Here is a 19,883-nt window from a genome sequence, read left to right on the forward strand (position 1 = left end):
ATCAGGGTGTCAAATTAGGTTTAGAGAGTAAGATATGTGACCATTCAGTTGGGAGTGGGGAATTTCTTGTACTTGTTCCCTATACAAAGAAAGACAGAAACAGAACAAGAAAACTGAGATACCTGCAACTTCATCTATCCCAGTTGATGATTTCTGTCAACTATGATGTAGGCGTGTTTTTGTATTTGTTTTCTTGAAAGTTGGGTTATACCCCACACACAACAGGCACTCTTTCTTGAAACCTTGTTTTGTTTGTTTTTCTCGTTTCATATTCATATTTTGTGGTATTTTCTTAAATCAGGGTGTCAAATTGGGTTTAGAGAGTAGGATAAGTGACCATTCAGTTGGGAGTGGGGAATTTCTTGTACTTGTTCCCTATACAAAGAAAGACAGACAACAGAACAAGAAAACTGAGACACCTGCAAGTTCATCTGTCCCAGTTGGTGGCTCAACTCTGAAAGAAGCTGAGACAGCATGGTCTGATATGATGGAAGACTTGTCTTACTTGAGCAGCATATCTAGGAATGAAAATCAGAACAAAGTTCTTTTGGATGAAACACGTTATAGAGATTCAGATGGACACAATTGCAGTGTTCCGATGAATTGTTCTTCACAGGTTAAGCGCAAGAGAAGCATCAAGGATGATAAGATGGAAGGACATGCAGATGAGCTAGTCCTTAGCATACTAAAATCATCTTCCAATGACATGGATGACGAGAAAGCTAAGATATTTGTTCAGGTTTTAGCGTCTATAAATTGTTTTACCGACCCGGATTCAGGCAACTGTATGTGGGAGGAAGCCAACAGAAACGACAACGTATCTGATCCATGTTCTAGTGGTAGTGATTCGTGTGGGTGTCCGACGTGGTTGAGGAGAATAAGCAATATATTTTCCTTTTTAAGCATCTATTCAGCTTCCTTACAACTTCAACAGGGACAAGTTACCTACTCCAGTCTGAAGGGAGCACTCGATCGTCTCTGTCTGTTTGGATTTCGAGCTGGTGTCACAGACATCGAGCAACTTTCCCTATTTTGTCCTAAGGTACTGTGTTGAACTTCTGGCTAGTTTAACAGTTTTCATCCCCTACCTACTTTGATAAATTTCAACATTTTTATCGATTAGTTTCACATACTCTTGTCACACTCTGACTTTTGAGCTGTGGCGTCACTCATTCATTTTTGACAACGGATAAATGTTGGAGGGCCTTGCAGAAGTGCCTCTGGATGATCACAAGTATGTCACAGGGAGCTTACAACTCGAAAGGAAGTACTGTAATAATAAAGTCTGAATAGTTACTCAAGTTGAACTTATGAACTTAGGAGGACTACCATAGTCTACAGAGTTCTGTTTACTCTTTCCAGAGTAGGGGTTTCTCTTTCTGGAGAACACCAGTGGTGCTAAAAGATATCTCACTTACCCTACTTGCATATTTTGTTTTAGTGAATGCACGATTTGATCTCAGTATCCTTTCTAGGAATTTACAAGATCTTATATTCTTAATTTCGCTTATGCTTCTAATCATTTATCCCATTCAGTTCTCTTTATGTATCACCATATCCAAATGGATTTTGAGGGGTGTCAGGTTGTCATTTCCCCCCACTATCTTTTGAAGTTATATTCTTTCCCTTCTAAATTTGCTAAATATGTTGATATATCAGTTAGAAATGGCTTTGTCGTCCCCCTTCTCGCTACCGCAATTCAACTTTGATGTCTGACTAGACCACTTATCATGACTATGAATTTTTTTTTTCAAGCACTTGTGCCTTATTTTCTTTTAGGTTGTACACATTGTTGATGATGATACCGTGGTTAAAAATTTCAAGGATGGTATTAATATTTTCAGAAACTCAACAACAAAGGATGAACAGAGTGCAAGTATGTTTTTCAGTTTCAAAAAAGAGTGTAGTATGTTTAGTTCATGTTTAGCTCTTTGATTTAGGAAAATGGCTGCTTGAGCACTGAATAAGTCTATTTTTCTCCTTTTCTGCTGAGTAGCTAAAAAAGGTGTAACCATATCAAATGTTCTCCGCTCAATGAAGAAAAGGGAGTATGCATTCCGAACAAGTCTTTTGAAGTTAGTCAAGTTGTTAAAGGTATGCCATTTCTCACCTTGTCTAGGCATCCTCAAATTTTTTAATTTGAAAGTTGACTTTGGTGTTGTGCAGTATCCAAATGTTTGGAAATTCAAGCACTTAAGATGCAGAATCGCAGTCGTGAAACATTTTTCTTTATGCCTATGTGTTATCATGACATGCATGTTTTATGCTGTGTTGAGTATTTATCTTGCAAGTCCAACTACATTTTCCTGTTTATGGATGTGTTGGCATATCTAACTTGGTGTTTCAGACTACAGGACTCTTGTCTGATGACTTCATGACCAATTTAAAAGATGGGGTTTTCATCCTGTTCTTTCTTACTGTATGCAAATGTTTACTAGAGTCAATTTTTGGCTGAACTTTATTTAATTTGTGTTTAAGCTAAAAGTCCTTCACTAGTGTATTAAGTTGCAGCTACCTTTCAAAGAAAGGAACTTCTGAAGAAATATAATGTCTAGCAAGTAAAATTGTTTGGCACTTGTGATCTCAAAATTTTTTCTATTGGAAATTACTTAGGTATTATATGGTGGGTTATATTCTGAAGTTCTGGGTTTAGCTTAATTTTTATCGTCTGGAAGGTAGATGAATTAATTGTCACAAACATAAGAATCTCTTTATAATGCTGCAAATCTTACTGCTGCTTTTTCTTAAATAAAATATCAGTGGTGTCTAGCATCTCGATTAATCAACCAGGTAGCATGTCTGACCGACAAGCACAAGTTAGGTAATCATGCACCAGAGCGCTTGGGCTCAAGCAAGTGTTTATTTGTATTTATTTTCTATTAAGTTGTTGATCCTTTTATATCCATTGTTCATTTTGATTGTTCAATGTTATGAGGTCCTTCATAGTTTGACTGTTTTAGCCACTGTTTTATCCGGGCACGGAACCTGCTGGTCTTTCACATAAGCAGAGTTGAATGATATTGACCCATCTCATTGTGACAGTTTTTGTATGATTTAAATTAGTAAATTACTAATTTTGTAATGCAGTGTCAAAATGGAAATGAGTTCTCTAAAATTTCCCTGGAAGATTTCATTACCTTTGTGAAGCAAGGTGGTATTGGTGCTACAGGCATTGACACGAAACGAGCAGGTTCTCATGCCTTTGAAGCAAACTGTTGTGTAAGTCTTAAAACCGTGCATTAAGCCTTTTGTAATTGATGCTCTCTTAATCCATCATAACGTGCTACTTCTATGCAAATCTTTTTTATTTTTTTGGATACATTTGCAGTTGTGAGAGTCTCTAGTTCACAACTTTCTCTGCATTTGATTTTTTACTTTGTAATTCTTCTTCACTAGAAGTGCTTGCATGAACACTACAAATAACTTTATCTTTGTTTCTTCAGAGGTCAATCAAGCTTATCAAGGAATTGGTCATTGTTAATATAGGCACATAAATGATGGGAACTTAGCAGAATGCATCTGCTCTTTTGTTCTAAATATTTGTCACCTTTTAAGATGCTAGCGATAGATATCTTCTCTTGCTAGAACAAATTCCAATTGGATATTTTAGTGACTGATATTTCTAGAAAGGGGAATTTTCAATGAAGTGGGTAGGTGAAGGCTATAAAAAGGAACACTTGTAGTTGCCTGTTTCAGTGGTATAGCTAATAGCAGTGTCTTGAATGACCTTTTATCAGTGCAAGATTCCCTTGGTTATTGTGGTCCTTTTTTTAATAGATGACAAAGAATTGTAAATGATTTAAGTTTAAGACCTGAGAAGTTCTGCAATTTTGATAAGCTTTTGGCATGCAGGATACAAATCCTATGACACCTTTGGAAATGGTGGAACATCTGAGAAAGGGGATTGGATCTGATGGACAGGTTTTTACCTTGTTGCATTTTCTCTTTCACATTATTCTTCTCCCCCTCTTGGCAACTACATATATTCCATTCCCTTTTCTTATGGATGAGTTATCCCAAGAGAGCGATTCATTGCGATGCTGTCGGATAAAGTGGAAGCCCTCACTTCAGTGGACATGAACTTCAATTGTGAATGACTTCAATTTAGCTACTGTACGGCCAATTATTGCTGTAAGAGCTAACCCACGGTTATCCACCATTATTTCTGTTCCTGGTGCAGGTTGTTCATATTGAAAATATCACTGCCCGCAATGCCACCTATGTTGAGATCCCAAGTGCACTTTCAGAAAGCACAGTATTGGCATTGAAAAATATTGGAATTACCAGATTATACAGCCATCAGGTAATATGCTGGTCTATCTAATATAGTTTCCCTTTAAACAAAACTTTTATCCAAAACTCTCTAAGCATTATAAATCTGCAGGCTGAGTCTATCCAGGCTTCTCTTGCGGGAAAACATGTTGTTGTAGCTACCTTGACATCCAGTGGGAAATCTCTTTGCTACAATGTGCCAGTTCTGGAAGTATTATCCCAGAATTTGTCAGCATGTGCTCTATACCTCTTTCCTACAAAGGTTCTTTGCTTTATACTTTCCAAGCTTAATTGTTGAACATTCAGCCTTTGGGAATGCTAGTCTCACAGAAGTCTTTTGCCTTTATATATTCTGCATATGTTTGTTGGATAGGCTTTGCATCTGCTAAGAAATGCCTCATTCCATTGTAGTCATTAGCACCACTGCGGCAGCTTCTACATTGTTTGCGTTGTCAATGCAGGCTTTGGCACAAGATCAACTAAGGTCTTTATTAAACATGACCAACGAGTTTAGTGCTGACCTCAGAATTGGTGTATATGATGGGGACACTTCTCAGATGGATAGGAAGTGGCTGCGTGATAATGCTAGACTGGTATTCAGTAAGTTTTGATGTTTAGATAGGTTGAGATTTTTGTTCTGGTCCTTTCCTATGTTTGTCTATTTCCTATCTCTCCTTTCCCTTTTCTTATGCAAGTACTGCAATTTCATCTGTTTTTTTCAGTTGATCACAAATCCTGATATGTTGCATGTCTCAATCTTGCCATGTCATAGACAATTCAGTCGAATTTTATCAAATCTTAGGTAAATTTTCTTGATCATTTGGTCCTAGTTTTGTTTCACGTTACTACTGTGTTTGAATGTTTCCTGGTCCATTCTTTTTCTTTGGTTGAGTGTCCCTGGAAGTGATCTTTTCTTCTTTTTTCCTTTTTAAGTCAAATTTTGACACTTTATTCTCATTTGCATGTCTCAGGTTTGTCGTTGTTGATGAAGCTCATTCGTATAAGGGGGCGTTTGGATGTCATACTGCTCTTATTTTGAGGAGACTTCGCCGACTTTGTTCTCATGGTACCTTTTCCCTTTTGTCTACTGCTGCCATGAGACCTCTTTATCTTTTTCTATGTTTTGTTTGTGCCTTTTATGAAAAGTCGGCCTTTTATTGATTTCTCATGCAGTGTATGGCAGTAATCCTTCATTTATATTTTCTACTGCGACTTCTGGAAATCCTGTGGAGCACTCAAAGGTATTCAATAGCATGCATAGTCTTACTAAAAATAATCTTTAACTATTCTAGGTAGTGCTTACAGAGTTACAGTTGTATCTGTGTGGCTTACATTATGACATGGGAAATGAAGAAGATAAGTGAAGAGAGATGTGGTACCACCAACATACACTCAAGAAAGGAACAAACTCGCCACCTTAAGGAATATACAAAAGGAGTTGAGAGTTAAAACTAGAAGAAACCTTCTTCTAAATAGCTAAGACCCACTTATAAAATTCAATCACAAAACTTTCTTTTTATTTTTGATAAGATAAGTGGTATTAATAACAGCATCAAGAAGATGCAAAATTTACAAGATATGGCATTTGAGCTTACAAAAAATCTCTGGCTAACTATACAAACTATCTAAGCCAGAGCTGATGAGTTAGTAAAATCCTGAAGTTGTTCTGCATTAACAGCAGGATACAAGTTGGACCAACTAAATAAATTTTCAATGCACCTAGTCTTCAAAATGCCTAAAGCAGTTGACTCTCCATCAAAACATCTCTTGTTCCTCTCTAACCAAATACACCAAAAAATACAAGCAGGTATCATAATCCAGATCTTCTTGATGGCTTTGTCAACTTTCCGTAGACTCCAACTCTCATATGCATCCTTAACAGTGAGGGTGTGGTCCAATTGATGCCAAAGAGACAAAAAAACATGCTCCATAATTCTGAGGCCACCTCACAATGAAGAAGAAGGTGTCTGGGGGTTTCAACCTCTTTTTTGCACATATAGCATCTGTTTGGGAACTGGATTTTTCTTTTCTTTATGTTGTCTTGGGTGAGACATGCCTCATATAGAGCTATCCAGGTAAAAAAAACTACCTTAGGTGGTAGCTTGGTCCTCCAAATGAGTTTCCAGGGCCAGTTAGCTATCACGGGGTTTCTAGAGCACAACTGCTGATACCTTTCCTTGACTGTATAAACTCCTTTCTGGTGTCCCCATTTGAGCTTATCAGCTGCCTGGAGATTAATGTGACAATGTGACAATCTAGCAAAAAGGTCTACCAGATCATTCACTTCCCAATCGTGCATATTCCTTCTAAATCTCAGATCCCAATTGATCCCTTCTCTATTAGCAGCAATAACAGAATTGGAATCTTGAGCAATTCTAAACAGATCTGGGAAATCCTCCTGAAGAGTGGTATTTCCAAGCCATTTGTCTGTCCAAAATTTTAGGAGTACACCATTGCCCAATTCAAAGTAAGCGTTCTGATCAAATGTATCCCACAACATCCTAATACTCTTCCACAGTCCCACTCCGTAAGGAAGTGTAGTAATATTTGAGCACCATTGATTCAGCCTTCCATGCTTAGCTATGATGACCTCTTTCCAGAGCCCTGCGTCTTCCAAGTACTTTCTTCTACATGCCAGGAGGGTGGGTGGGTTGGTTAGATGGATCAACCCTTCATTTCTAGGCTAAGAATTATAGACAAAGCTCACCCAGTAATTCTACCAACACATTACAAGAGAGCTGCTTTAATGTGCTGTTTTTTTTTATTAGAATGTGTAATTTCATTTTTGTACAAAAATGTTATAGTAGCAGTATTTACTTGAATGGTAAAAAAGTCGTTCAACTTTTGATGGGCAATTTGGTCTTTCCACCTTTTCCTTTGGGGCTTCCCACTTATATTGTGTATGTATAATATAATATAATATTTTTCAGTTTTATCTTTTGCGTAAGCAGATGCTTCCACCTTTATCTGTGGAATTCATCTAAAGCTGAAGTCTATGATGAACCTTGTAAATGCTTGCATGTTATATACTTCAAATAGAGGGTTCTCATGTATATACTCTTATCATTTCAGACTAGTTAGTATTTGTTGATCATTTAAAAATCTCATCTCATAGCTGTGGGTTTATGTAGGAGCTCTCAAATCTACCAACAATAGAGTTGATTCAGAATGATGGTAGTCCATCTGGCTTAAAGCTTTTTATGTTATGGAATCCTCCTTTGCGCCTGAAAAAGGTAGGTTTCTGATAAAGACCTATAGCTCGCGTGTATTCAATTGGAAGCTGTTTCCCGTCCTTTGAGGTACTTTTATCTTGCAGATCTCAAAGAGAATTAAGACTGACATTGATGATGGCTCTGTTGACAATCATCTGATTGCTAGAAGATCAAGGTAAAAAGCATTTGCTGCTTTATGTCCATTGAGAATTTGATACAGATCTCAGTTCCCCCAAAAAAGAATTTGATGCATATTGTAAAAGGTCTGTATCTTTTCTTCCCTACGAAGTGGATCATCCTCGCTGCATCAGGAAGGAAGGAATTGCTGTTTCATTTCTAGACATACAAGAATATATACCAGGATTTATTCTTCAAAGCGTGACCAATTTGTTAAGAAATTTGAAAGGGAAAAAAAGATGTAGGCTTAGGAAACAACATATAACATGATATTACCAATTACATGCCTGTTTGGATGGAAGTGAATGAGTGGTTAAATACAAGGAAGATAACACTGTGTCTATAAAGAAGTTGAATGAGAAGATATTGGCTGAGTAAATTACGAGTCAAGTAGGCTATGTGGAGAGAATACATCTAGATATTACATTAAGCAATGAACTTGTAAGAATTCTGAAGAAATTAGGGTAAAGCTTAGGACATCAGTTCTCCTTTGAAATTTACTGAAGCCCACTGTAAAGAACGCTCCCAATGAGGATAACTAAATGCAAGGTATACACTATATGCATTTGTCAAACATGAGGCAGGTTATTATACCCCCATGTCAGCAAATTTGTTTGGATGTTGTACACGTATATGAGATCTTGATAACTTGTTGGCAGAGACTGGTTGTATTGTGTATTGTCACCATGCATTGGCAGGGTAGTAGCAGGAATACTTTCTATAACTTATGTGAATATTCTACGTATGAAAAAAATTTGTGATGAAGATACTGACTCCACCGCTACTTTGGAGTAAATGAACATCTGAACCTATAAAACTAGATTAAACTGGATAAGGCTACTGCATTTAATTAGTAATGGCATTTGGTTTACTGACAAATATTCTGAAATAGTTTTTTATGAGATTTCTTACTGCTGAACATGTAAGAATAGCTATTGCCTTCATTGCAAAAAGATATTAAGTATTCAAACTAGCATTAGCAAACTTTTCTTCTGCCTTACTAAGAGGGCTGTGTTAGATTATTAGTTAGTGCCAGGTACCTCGCCATAATCTTGCACCTTGACTTTTTCATATGTTCCTTATATCTCCCACTTTTGTCCTTATTATGCATGTGATTCACTTCATCACTCCATTAGTTGGATGCTTGAGAATATGTTAGATTCTTAGAAGTTGGACCTAACAGGGATGCTCTTACCTTATTTCCCCATGCATTTTCTTCCCTTTTTTTCTTTCTTCTTTCGTTATTTCATGATCTTAGAGAAGTGTCTTAATATCTAACAGCATCATGTCCGTGTCTGTCGCAGTCCCATTTTGGAGGTTTCTTGCCTTTTTGCAGAAATGATGCAGCATGGTCTTCGTTGTATTGCATTTTGTAAAACACGCAAACTTTGTGAGCTTGTCTTATGTTACACGTAAGTGAAATTCCATTATATAGTTAAATTGTTCAATCTCATTTATCTTCTATTAACAGTTTAATATGCTGGAATATTTTGTTGTCCTAAGGCGTGAGATTCTTCAGGAAACAGCACCTCATTTAGTTGATACTATATGCGCTTACCGAGCTGGTTATACTGCTGAGGTTAGGATCTATAACTTGGTTAAGGACAGTTTGTTCATCCTCTTTAGTTAATCTGTACCAAGGAAATTTGCTTAAACAAGTATTTTTTATGTTGCTCTAAACTTGCTTACGGGACTGGCTTGTAAAATGAATTTCACTTTGTTTCATTTTCATCCGTTTTAAAGCACCCATATCCCACTTGTTCAATAACTTACTCGTGGCTGATGCTCTTCATAAATAAAAATAATTTGTCGCTAATGGTATACTTCAAACTAGTCTGCAAATTTACCAAATGATTTCTGCCTCAGATTCTTGAAAATGAATGAGTTGAAAGAGATTTACAATTATTTTTTCTCATTAGACCTAAGAATCCACTTAGAGATAACTTTCTCAGGATACAACCAAAAGAAAGCACTACACCTAATTCCAATAATATTGATTCATTTAATTAATTTAACACTTATTCCATGGAGTTAAAATTTATTCCAAGCTATACAATGTTAATTACAAGTGTTCCCATGGCTTTGTTATACACGTGTGGGTCCTGCGTGAGTCGAGTTTGATAAAATTGCATCCTTAAGCTCGAAATTAGTGTCCGAATTAATTATAGAAATTCACCAGGCTTCACAGATAACTTTCTTGTAAGCAAAGGTTTAAAGTAATGTTAGTTATGTTACCTATCAGAACAGGAAAAAAAAGTTTATCTCTACTAAGCATTTCAAAGCCTTGGATATGCTGATTCCATGTTAAGTCATGTTACTACCCCAACATCTTTGTTGGCTCTATCTAATCAGTTGGTTGGCTACTTGAATTTTCACCTTGTTGGTGAGGGTTCGATTCCCCACCTTGTAATCCTCTCCCCCATTTCCACTTTCCCCTTTCCCTACCCCCAATTAAAAATATAAAATACAAAATCTAATCTTCTGTCACCTTATTTTCTTTGCCGTATGTGAAAATTTGGTACTCGTTATAATAGCTAATTCTCGCTTCCGTAGTTTCTATTTGGCACTTATGCATATTTTTCTAACATATAGATTAAATTATGCATACTGGCAAAAAGATAGTTTGACCTTAGCTCTTCGTGGAGCAGGATCGAAGAAGAATTGAGCATGACTTTTTCAATGGTAGTATATGCGGTATTGCTGCTACAAATGCTCTTGAATTGGGTATTGATGTAGGACATATTGATGCCACCCTACATCTAGGCTTTCCAGGCAGTATAGCTAGGTAGTACTATTTGTTTGTGTCCCTCCGAAGGTTTACACTTTTATTTTGATACTGAGATTGTATATTTCTTCATCAAGTCTGTGGCAACAAGCAGGAAGGTCAGGCAGACGGGGAAATGCATCACTTGCTATTTATGTTGCCTTTGAAGGGCCTTTGGATCAATATTTCATGAAATTCCCCCAGAAACTTTTCAGGGGCCCAATTGAATGTTGTCATGTAGATGCAAGAAACCGGCAGGTTGTTTTGATTTCTTCTTGGGTTTTCTTGACCTCGCTCTCATTTTCAGTTTTAGTGATTGAGCCGTGTGTTTAGTAGGGAATTCACTTAACATTGAAAAACATATGACTGGCAGGTTCTTGAACAGCATCTGGCTGCTGCTGCTTTTGAACATCCACTGAACTTGTCTGATGACGAGAAATACTTTGGTTCTGGCTTGGAGAGTATCATAATGGCACTTAAAAACAAGGGAATCCTGAGTACAGATATATCACGTAGTGCTACAGCTAGAATATGGAGCTACATCGGGTTGGAGGTATGATCCTTTGAGTGTAGTGTTAAACGATACTGTGCTTGTGAGCTGGGTGTGATTAGCTTTTCTAAACCATTCTATGCTGTTACCAGAAGATGCCCTCAAGTGCCATTAGCATTCGAGCCATAGAAACTGAGCGGTACAAAGTGATTGACATTCAAAAGAATGAACTCCTGGAAGAAATTGAAGAAAGCAAGGCTTTCTTTCAGGTAAGTAATATTAACTATATTCGGCAAGTTCTTGTGATTATTCCTATTGGCAGAAGGCGGAAGAACAAAACCATAAATAGGAAAAAAGAGAGGGAGAGAGAGATCATCATCGTGATGCTTATATTCATGTGTGTTATACATGTGTGTGTATATTAGTTTTCAAAAATACATGTGTGTGCGTGTATCATTTTGGTGCAGCAGAACTCTTCAATTCTTGAGGTTGTCTTTTGGCTTCTTTTGAAGTTACCTTTTCAAGTTAATCAGTTCAGGCCCAAATGGTTTTACAGGTTTATGAAGGGGCTAATTATATGAATCAAGGGAAAACGTATCTTGTGAAGGAGCTTGATGTGGCAAACAGAATTGCTTGGTGCCAACGAGCGGACCTGAAATATTATACCAAAACTCGTGACTATACTGATGTCCAAGTCACTGGTGCCAACTTTGTATGTCTCAAGTAGTGCTTTTCATTTTTCTGCATGTTTTTCAAAGATAGCCTCATTTTTTTTATAAAAAAAGCACTTAACCCCTAGAATTCATGGTGGGTGTTTTTTGGTCTCTGTTTAGTTAGGTGTCGTTTGGTCCATGGAATAAAGGATAACAATCCCGGGATAGAATTTGGGATTATTCAATCCCATGTTCGGTTGGATTTTTGTTTTGGTATAGGAAAAATCCCAGAATTAGTTATACCACAAATTTTGGTACTATTTTTATACCAGATTCCATGTGGAATAAAAATCTCGGGATTAGCTATCACGGGATAAAACAATCAAATAGCCAAAATGTCTTTCAAAGCTCTTCTCCCAAAATATTAAGAATGCCAAGGTTAAAATTGGAAATAAAGTCAAGTTTATATATTTTAATACATACACATGTTTTATATTATACTTTGTAGATACCAGTTTTAATACAATGAACCAAGCATCTACCGAAAATAGCAGATCCAAAATAATCCCATTATTGTCTAATCCTCGTATTATAAACCTGGTCTAACTTGTTTGTGAACCAAACACCCCTTACAGTTTGTGTAATCTCTGCCACGTGTTAGAGCTCTACTGCCAAATCTCTCTCCAGGAATTGGTGTGTAGATAGTTAAGGGCGTAATCTTTATCAAAAAATAGTTAAGGGTGTGATGTTCATTATCCCAAATTAGTGACAGCAAAGAAGCTTAGTTTCTGTCCTCCAAAGAGGAATCTTTATGGTACTGTTGTTTCATCCTTGGCAATAAGGTGTGTTCAGACTATGATGCAAAGTAGATGCGCATCTGACTAGTCATAAGAACAAAGTTCTTTGACTCTCTTATTTGCGGCTGTTCATTCTTAAGAGTTGGGTAATGCTGCCAATTCTCATCTTTTAACACTATGACTTGATCGTGGCCATGTTTTGGGGTAATCCAGAGTGTTCTTGATCAACCTTTTCTGCATCTTCTTCCTTCCTCTTCAACTACTTCTCATGTGATTTTTTGTTTCTCTATTACATGTGTCCTGCTAGCCTTCTCATTATACACGGAGTTAATAGATTTTTAGTCGAGGAAAACCCTGGACTTCCAGTTTCATCAAAAGTATTGTAGATATTTAAAGAAGCATGGCCTTTTCATTTCATGTTTACTGCTTATAGGTAAATTTTCCTGCTTTCATCTGAAGAACTCCTCGAATGCACTTGCGGTCATAGAGAGATCCTTAACTAACTGTCTAATCTTGAAATACAAATGCTTTATTGGTCTTATTTAAGAAAAAGAAAATGCCCATATTGCTTATTGCATGCTACTTGTGAAGTTACTCTTTGTATACCAGGTCATTTATAAATTCAGCTGTTACATCCCAGTTAATGTTGGATTGACATGATACATATTTTACCACTATGTAGGCTTACCCAGCAAGGACTACTAGTCTGCAACTTCCAAGAACAACTGCCCAAGCACAAAGTTGTAGAGTAACGACCACGTGGTTCGGTTTCCGCAAAATATGGAAAAAGAGCAACCAAGTCTTTGACACTGTTGAACTTTCACTTCCTAATTACACATATGAAACCCAGGTGAATACCAGTTTGAACTGTTTCTGAAATTCCTCTGTGTGATGTTTGTTCATCACTGTTTTAGTACTCTTTCTTCTTTGTAATTTTGTAGCTTTAATGCACATGTAGGCTGTCTGGATTCAAGTTCCTCAGACCATAAAGACAGCTGTAGAGACCTTAAATTATTCATTCCGAGGAGGCTTACATGCTGCTGGTCATGCTCTTCTTAATGTTGTTCCTATGTAAGTTTCAACCACATGAGTTTTGAATCTGGCTCAACATGTTCTCTGTCTGAGTTAACATATTAGAACTGTTCTCTTATTGCCTCCTGAAACTTGTGCTGAAGGTACATAGTTTGCAATTCATCTGATTTAGCCTCAGAGTGTGTAAACCCTTATGATTCCCGCAATGTTCCAGAAAGAATTCTACTTTATGATCCACATCCTGGAGGGACTGGCATTTCAGCACAGGTGAACTATGTCTGCTTTTGATTCCTTTTCCATGATGATTTGATTTTACTCATATTATGGTACTCCCTCCATTTCAATTTGTTTGTCCTATTTTCTTTTTTAGTGCGTTTCAAAAGAGTGTCTCTCTTCTTTTTTAGCAACTCTTTAATTCCAATTTTTCACATAGCATGTTCAAGGTCACAAGATGAAAGGACATTTCGGTACATTTGACATATCTTTAATTTAAGACCACAAGATTCAAAAGTTTTCGTTACTTTCTTAAGCTCCGAGTGAAGTCAAAATAGGACAAACAAATTGAAACGGAGGGAGTATTTTGCAAGGTAATTGGACGATTGTGCCATTTTGTAAAGATTCGAAGGAATACCAGGAAACTTATGATAAAGGGAGCTGTATTTAGTTGGTTAGGCTTTGAAATAGATTGTGAAGTTCATTAGGATGTTATTTATTGAAGTAATGAATTAAGGAAATTTTCAATAATAAGATGAAATGGTTTTCATTATATTTAACCATCAAGTTAGTCAGAGCTCCTCTGAAGAGCATGCAATGGCTTGTATAAGATGATGTGGTTGGAACTTGTAGTCAGGGAACCACTTAGACTGTCCAAAATATGTAAAGCATTTGAGAAACTGCTTTTGTCTGCAAGTGTAAGAGGTGGATTTTTCATCATAGAGAATATTTACAAATATTTATAAAAGAACCCACACTTGACCTGCATTTACTTAATTTGCTCAAATGCATCTTTTGCTAGAACATAAGAAAGTTGGTCATTTGTTTATCATTTGGAAACTTTTGAAAACATGTAATTCATCTCATCTGTAGTCTCTTCAGCGACAATAAGAGTAAAGTTTAAAAAAGCAATTGAAACTCTTGATTATTTTTGTGGTTGAGCAAATGAACAAAGTAAATCTTATGCTTGCTACTTGGTAAAGGGGATGTGGTATTAAAACCAAAAACCAATGGCTGTTATTCAAGTGGAAATGCGAAGCAACTTAGTCTGTGATCTTAAACCATGGACAAAAGTTATCTAATGCCTTACGGCATGAATTAGGACATGCAGTGTTGTCACAACCTCTTTTGAGAAAAAGTACTATTTGATCTGGCAGGTGCAGCATATATTCAGTGAGCTGCTGACTGCTGCTTTGGAACTTCTTGCATCATGTTGTTGCTCTGGCGATACTGGCTGCCCTAACTGTGTACAAGTTAGTACTTAATTGACAATTAGTTTATGTTATCGTTTTCCCTGTATATGAAATGATCAGAAAGTCATAACTTTTTAAGTATTGCAGAATATTTCTTGTCAGGAGTACAATGAGGTTTTGCACAAGGATGCTGCCATAATGATAATCAAGGTTTGACGATAGAAAATTTGTTTTGAAGTTAAAGATGCATCATGACGTTCTTTAAAACCTGCTAATACGGAGCCTTGTTGTTCATGCAGGGTGTAATAGAGGAAGAAGAATCCTACTTCAAGAGTATATCAGAGTTGTCTTAGGTGTTTGTTTCCCAATCCCAATATTAGAGATGGGACAGTATGTTTAGATGTCATTCTACATAAGTCAAGATTCCATGTTTGTGTCTTCAGCCGACAACTAGGCAACACTAAAGTGGACATTTTTTTATTTAGATTTATTGTCTTGTGTTGTTCACATGCATTGAATCGTTTCAAATTTTGAATTCGTCTCTAAAGCAAGTGGCCTCTTTGCGACTCATATCAGTTTCAGGTTCAATCTGGTAACATGATCAACTTCAAAACCATAAGTTTACACTTAAAAATGACTTACAAACTTAAAAGTTTAGACTGAACTTATTAAATACCACCTACAAGAGTGAAGAGACACTGCCAAACTCTCTTTTCATTGTTGTTGTAGAGATTTTATCTAATAACCGTGGAGGAGTATTTTGCACGAGGTTCTGACAAAGATAATAGGATTCTTCTACCAATATTCTTTCAATTTTTCCTGTTTATTATACGAGGTTTTTCAAAATTAGTGTAATTTTTTCTTCTTCTTCTAAGATTTTCCACACTAGTGTGGTGGAGTAAGTGGCAGGGAGAAAAAAAATACGTTCCTCAGACACACAATTTGTCAAGCAAAAAGTGTCATACAAATATTAATTGAGGTATGTGTTTAAATGATATAAATCTTAATTAGTACATATTTAAATAAAAAATGGTTATTTTAATCAGGGGTATCCAATTTCAGAAGAAGGAAAAAAAAAAAAACCAATCACACTAATTTGGGTGTAAGCGAGAGGGAGAAGAGAATTATGGGTTGGGCTATAGCGTTGCACGGTGGAGCTGGTGACATACCCAAGGATCTGCCGCCGGAGCTTCGTGAGCCCAGAGAAGCCTCTCTTCGCTATTGCTTACAGATTGGTGTCGATGCTATCAAGGCCCAAAAATCCCCTTTGGACGTTGTTGAACTCGTGGTATACTACTTACCAACTTTACCTATCATATCTTAAAGTATAGAATGTAGGATTTTGCCTTGCATCTGTTCAATTTCTCATCAAGACTCGCGATGGATATCACTTGTTACCATGAAAAATGGAGGAAAAAATATGGGTTTCTCTCTTTTTGTATATTTTATTTTATTCTCGTCAGGTTGTTTGGGTGAGGGATCTTTGTTTACTTGTTTTTCTATGTTAGGATGACTAGTGTTTGATTCTTAGGATGAATAGCTTTTTATCTATGGCTTATGAAATAATTGACTTACTGGATGTCTAGTAATTTCATGGATCTACATGACATCAACTATAAAAGCTTCTGCAAGTTGGAGTTCCTGATTTAAAGCTTCAAAAAGATTATAGAAACATGATCTCTATTTGATCCTCTGAGATTGAGTTGGAGTTTTCACCTCAATATTCAATAACATTCTCTTGTGATGTCTCCTTAAGTTGTCACCTCTCACTAGCATGCAGGATGATACTATTGTTAATTTTGTTAACAGTGCTCTTGCTCCCTGCTTTAGTTTTTCTTACAAACACATACTTCCACTACTTCAATTCATGCAAGGGAAAGTGTCATTCCATATATGTGCGTAGAAACGCTCCTGAAAAACTTGGGTCCTCCGGGAGCCTTCCGTATAATGAGTTTTTTTTATTTTACCTTTTACTGATATTATGATAGCTTTTAACTGTCTTGGATCAAGCAGGTGCGGGAACTAGAAAATAACCCATACTTCAATGCTGGTAGAGGGTCTGTCTTAACCAGCAATGGCACAGTAGAAATGGAAGCATGTATCATGGATGGGAATACGAAAAACTGTGGAGCTGTTTCTGGCCTAACCGCTGTTGTCAATGCTATATCTCTGGCTAAGCTGGTCATGGAAAAAACTCCACATATATATCTTGCATTTGAGGGAGCGGAAGCATTTGCGAGGGAGCAGGTCTGTAAAATTTTTCTAATTGTCTTCTCTCTTATGGACATGCCTGAAGAAAACGTTAAGAAAGTTATTGAACTACTTAATGCTGATGAATGATATCTTGTATCCGGAAACTGGATGATGCAAAGACTTGACAGATTATTCTCTCTGTTAATACTGTTTAATTACAGTTCTAATTTCTGATGGTCTGTTTATGGACTTCAAGCAGCTACCAGTTTCTCTAAGTTTTTCTGGTTAATTAATGTGACCATTCGGGCATAGGTGACTAATTCATTTTAAACTTACTATTAGTTAACTTCCTCTGATAATATAACTCCCTAGTTGTATGATTGTATTATGTTCATTTTTCTAATCCTTTTTTACATAGAATCTATTTGATGAACTATGATGGTTCTGTTGTCAAGGGGGTTGAAACCACGGACTCAAGCCATTTTATCACGCCAAGAAATATCGAGAGACTAAAACAAGCAAAAGAAGCAAACAAAGTCCAGGTATATAACCCTATCTCTTCATTGTTATATCTTTGTTGCAAGATAGCATATTCATGCTTTTGGCCTTGATATTGATAGAAGTCCACTGTTTTCTTATTGTACTTGTTTTTATCTAACCTTTTGATTGTGAATTTTAAGAGCTTTGGTGTATTGTTTTTAGAAAGCATCAACAAAAATATTATCCATTTGTACTTGGGTCTTCCTCTTGTGGCCTTCAAGTGAGTTTGATTTTGGCGTCGGCCTCAATAGCTTAAATGTAATGTGGCTATGTCTCTAACAGAGCTTTTTAGTTCTATTCCCTTCTTGGCAACTCAGTCTCGTGATTCAAGACTCAATTCTTCTGTAATTCCTAACATTGAGATGCTTTCTGCTTCGGTATTATTGGTTAATATTGCTGCTACCAATTTGCAGGTTGATTATAATACACGGCCTATACCAAAAGATGACAAAACACCAGCTCCAAGTGGAGATAGTCAGCTAGGAACAGTTGGATGTGTATCTGTTGACAGCTTTGGACATTTAGCTGCTGCTACATCTACTGGAGGACTAGTAAACAAGATGGTTGGAAGGATAGGAGATACTCCCATTATTGGTGCAGGTACATATGCAAACAAACTATGTGCAGTCTCTGCTACAGGCCAAGGTGAAGCGATAATCCGTGCAACTGTAGCAAGAGATGTGGCTGCTCTAATGGAGTATAAAGGGCTTTCTCTCAAGGAGGCAGCAGACTACGTTATAGAGGAATCGGCGCCAAGAGGAACCACTGGCCTGATTGCTGTATCAGCCACTGGGGAAGTTACCATGCCATTTAATACAACCGGAATGTTCAGAGCTTGTGCAACTGAAGATGGTCACACAGAATTAGCAATTTGGTAACTTTTCATTAGAATAGATTAGTCTTTGTTGTATATTCATGCTATTGCAAATCATTTAGAATTTGAGATGGGGATTGTGTTTCCAGAATTAAAGTGCTGTAAATTTATTCCGTACAAAGTTTGGAGTGCCAAACTCAAAATTGTAAGTTTTTGCACATCAATGATCAAATGAGACTTTAATTAAAAAAAAAAGAAAAGGAATCTCCTCGACATAAAAGAGGATTCTTATGTAGTGTAAATGAGGTTAAAAGAATTACTTGGATCATGGGTTTGGTATAGGATTCTTGTGTAGCGTAAATGAGGTTAAAAGAATTAGTTGGATCATAGGTTTAGAAATCTAGATACCAAACGTATAATATTTAGCATCTATTTTTGAATCCCATCATTATCTAGTTCCCATAACTATAAACTCCACACAATAATTTCTGTATAACTTATTTACATTACTGCATAATTAATACTTTTCTTATTTTCTTTTGTTGCAAATATTTATATTTGAATTTACAGATGTGTAATGTAATTATCTTTATCTTTTCATGATGAGTGCATAATGTAAGAGAGAGAAATGGTGCAAGTGTTCTCCACTAACGTAACAATAGAATTTTGCTTTTATACCTCTTTTCAATTTGTAGATTATTATTATTTTGTCAACTTGGAGATATTTTACCCCACCACAAAATGAATTGTGGTGTTTTGAAGCTGGCACAGTTATGTATGCCACGAGCTACCTTGCAGCGTCTTTTTTAGTAAGTAGTAAAATTATGTTGGAGTTATTGGGGAATTGAAAACTCACCAACAAGATAAGAGTTCAGATAACTAACCAACGAAGTTTCAAGATATTGCATAAGTAAATGAAAAAAATTACAGTTAAGTATAGATTTGCTCTTACAGGGACATCTTCTATACTTTAATTTACTAGTCACGTGGGCACAGGACAACAAGTTAATTAACTTTACATATGGTGTGACAGAATAATATAAAAATATTTTTTTGAAGAATATCTTCTTTTTGTTTTAAGTGTTTGATTTAAAAACAAGATTCACAAGATACAAGGAGCAATCATTCAGATCGAGTCCAACAACTTTTTGATTGCGTTGAACTCTCTCCCCTCATATTACTTCATCTTTGTTGATAAGGAGTAATATATTTTATATAGTTATTTAATACGATAAGTAATATAATAGTAAAAAATACTAATAGAACTTTTTTGATTTGCTTTATTGAATAAGTATGAAATATCTATTTTTTTTATGTATGAGTCAAGTAAAATGAAAAAGGATAAAGTATATTTAAATTTTAATTAGTTTGTTGTATATAGGGATAAGAGTCTGAAAAATACTTCAACTTTGATCGAATTTGCTGTTGCGATACTAAACTTTCATGAGGACCTATTACCTCCCTAGAATACGGTATTAAATAGTCTAGGGAGGTAATAGGTCCTCATGAAAGTTTAGTATCGCAACAGCAAAT

General features: G+C 36.3%; 2 protein-coding genes across 4 annotated transcripts; both read left to right on the plus strand.

Moving 5' to 3' along the window:
* The first annotated feature begins 6 nt into the window (after positions 1-6).
* On the plus strand, positions 7-15,373 carry LOC102589199 (uncharacterized ATP-dependent helicase YprA). Of its 3 annotated transcripts, XM_015307689.1 has the most exons (26): positions 7-1,042; positions 1,780-1,876; positions 1,997-2,094; positions 3,088-3,219; positions 3,853-3,921; positions 4,181-4,303; positions 4,385-4,534; positions 4,734-4,865; positions 4,995-5,074; positions 5,244-5,338; positions 5,446-5,513; positions 7,404-7,505; positions 7,589-7,659; positions 8,966-9,073; positions 9,165-9,240; positions 10,310-10,446; positions 10,524-10,683; positions 10,799-10,978; positions 11,068-11,184; positions 11,472-11,627; positions 13,048-13,215; positions 13,324-13,436; positions 13,541-13,664; positions 14,768-14,863; positions 14,951-15,013; positions 15,103-15,373. In XM_015307689.1, the coding sequence occupies exons 1-26, from the start codon at positions 485-487 to the stop codon at positions 15,154-15,156; spliced, it is 3,327 nt and encodes a 1,108-aa protein (XP_015163175.1). In that variant the 5' UTR covers positions 7-484; the 3' UTR covers positions 15,157-15,373. The 3 variants fall into 3 exon arrangements, with proteins under 3 accessions (XP_015163175.1, XP_015163176.1, XP_015163177.1); XM_015307690.1 differs by lacking the exons at positions 14,768-14,863; positions 14,951-15,013; positions 15,103-15,373 and having other exon boundaries at positions 13,549-13,654; XM_015307691.1 differs by lacking the exons at positions 13,541-13,664; positions 14,768-14,863; positions 14,951-15,013; positions 15,103-15,373 and having other exon boundaries at positions 13,307-13,398.
* A 495-nt stretch (positions 15,374-15,868) lies between these two features.
* LOC102582048 (isoaspartyl peptidase/L-asparaginase) lies at positions 15,869-18,496 on the plus strand. Its single transcript, XM_006345036.2, has 4 exons — positions 15,869-16,091; positions 16,817-17,050; positions 17,452-17,538; positions 17,950-18,496. The coding sequence occupies exons 1-4, from the start codon at positions 15,930-15,932 to the stop codon at positions 18,412-18,414; spliced, it is 948 nt and encodes a 315-aa protein (XP_006345098.1). The 5' UTR covers positions 15,869-15,929; the 3' UTR covers positions 18,415-18,496.
* The last annotated feature ends 1,387 nt before the right edge of the window (positions 18,497-19,883 follow it).

The sequence above is a fragment of the Solanum tuberosum genome, unplaced genomic scaffold, assembly GCF_000226075.1.
Source record: "Solanum tuberosum cultivar DM 1-3 516 R44 unplaced genomic scaffold, SolTub_3.0 scf00062, whole genome shotgun sequence".
NCBI classification, from domain to species: domain Eukaryota; kingdom Viridiplantae; phylum Streptophyta; class Magnoliopsida; order Solanales; family Solanaceae; genus Solanum; species Solanum tuberosum.

What these genes read in the sequence shown, in the direction of transcription:
- LOC102589199 (XM_015307689.1), top strand. Translation starts at nt 485, where the DNA reads ATGATGGAAGACTTGTCTTACTTGAGCAGCATATCTAGGAATGAAAAT. An exon ending in CCAGATTATACAGCCATCAG is followed by an intron (nt 4,304 to 4,384) that starts GTAATATGCTGG and finishes ATAAATCTGCAG; the next exon opens with GCTGAGTCTATCCAGGCTTC. An exon ending in AAAGCAAGGCTTTCTTTCAG is followed by an intron (nt 11,185 to 11,471) that starts GTAAGTAATATT and finishes ATGGTTTTACAG; the next exon opens with GTTTATGAAGGGGCTAATTA.
- LOC102582048 (XM_006345036.2), top strand. Translation starts at nt 15,930, where the DNA reads ATGGGTTGGGCTATAGCGTTGCACGGTGGAGCTGGTGACATACCCAAG. An exon ending in TGGACGTTGTTGAACTCGTG is followed by an intron (nt 16,092 to 16,816) that starts GTATACTACTTA and finishes TGGATCAAGCAG; the next exon opens with GTGCGGGAACTAGAAAATAA. An exon ending in AAGAAGCAAACAAAGTCCAG is followed by an intron (nt 17,539 to 17,949) that starts GTATATAACCCT and finishes ACCAATTTGCAG; the next exon opens with GTTGATTATAATACACGGCC.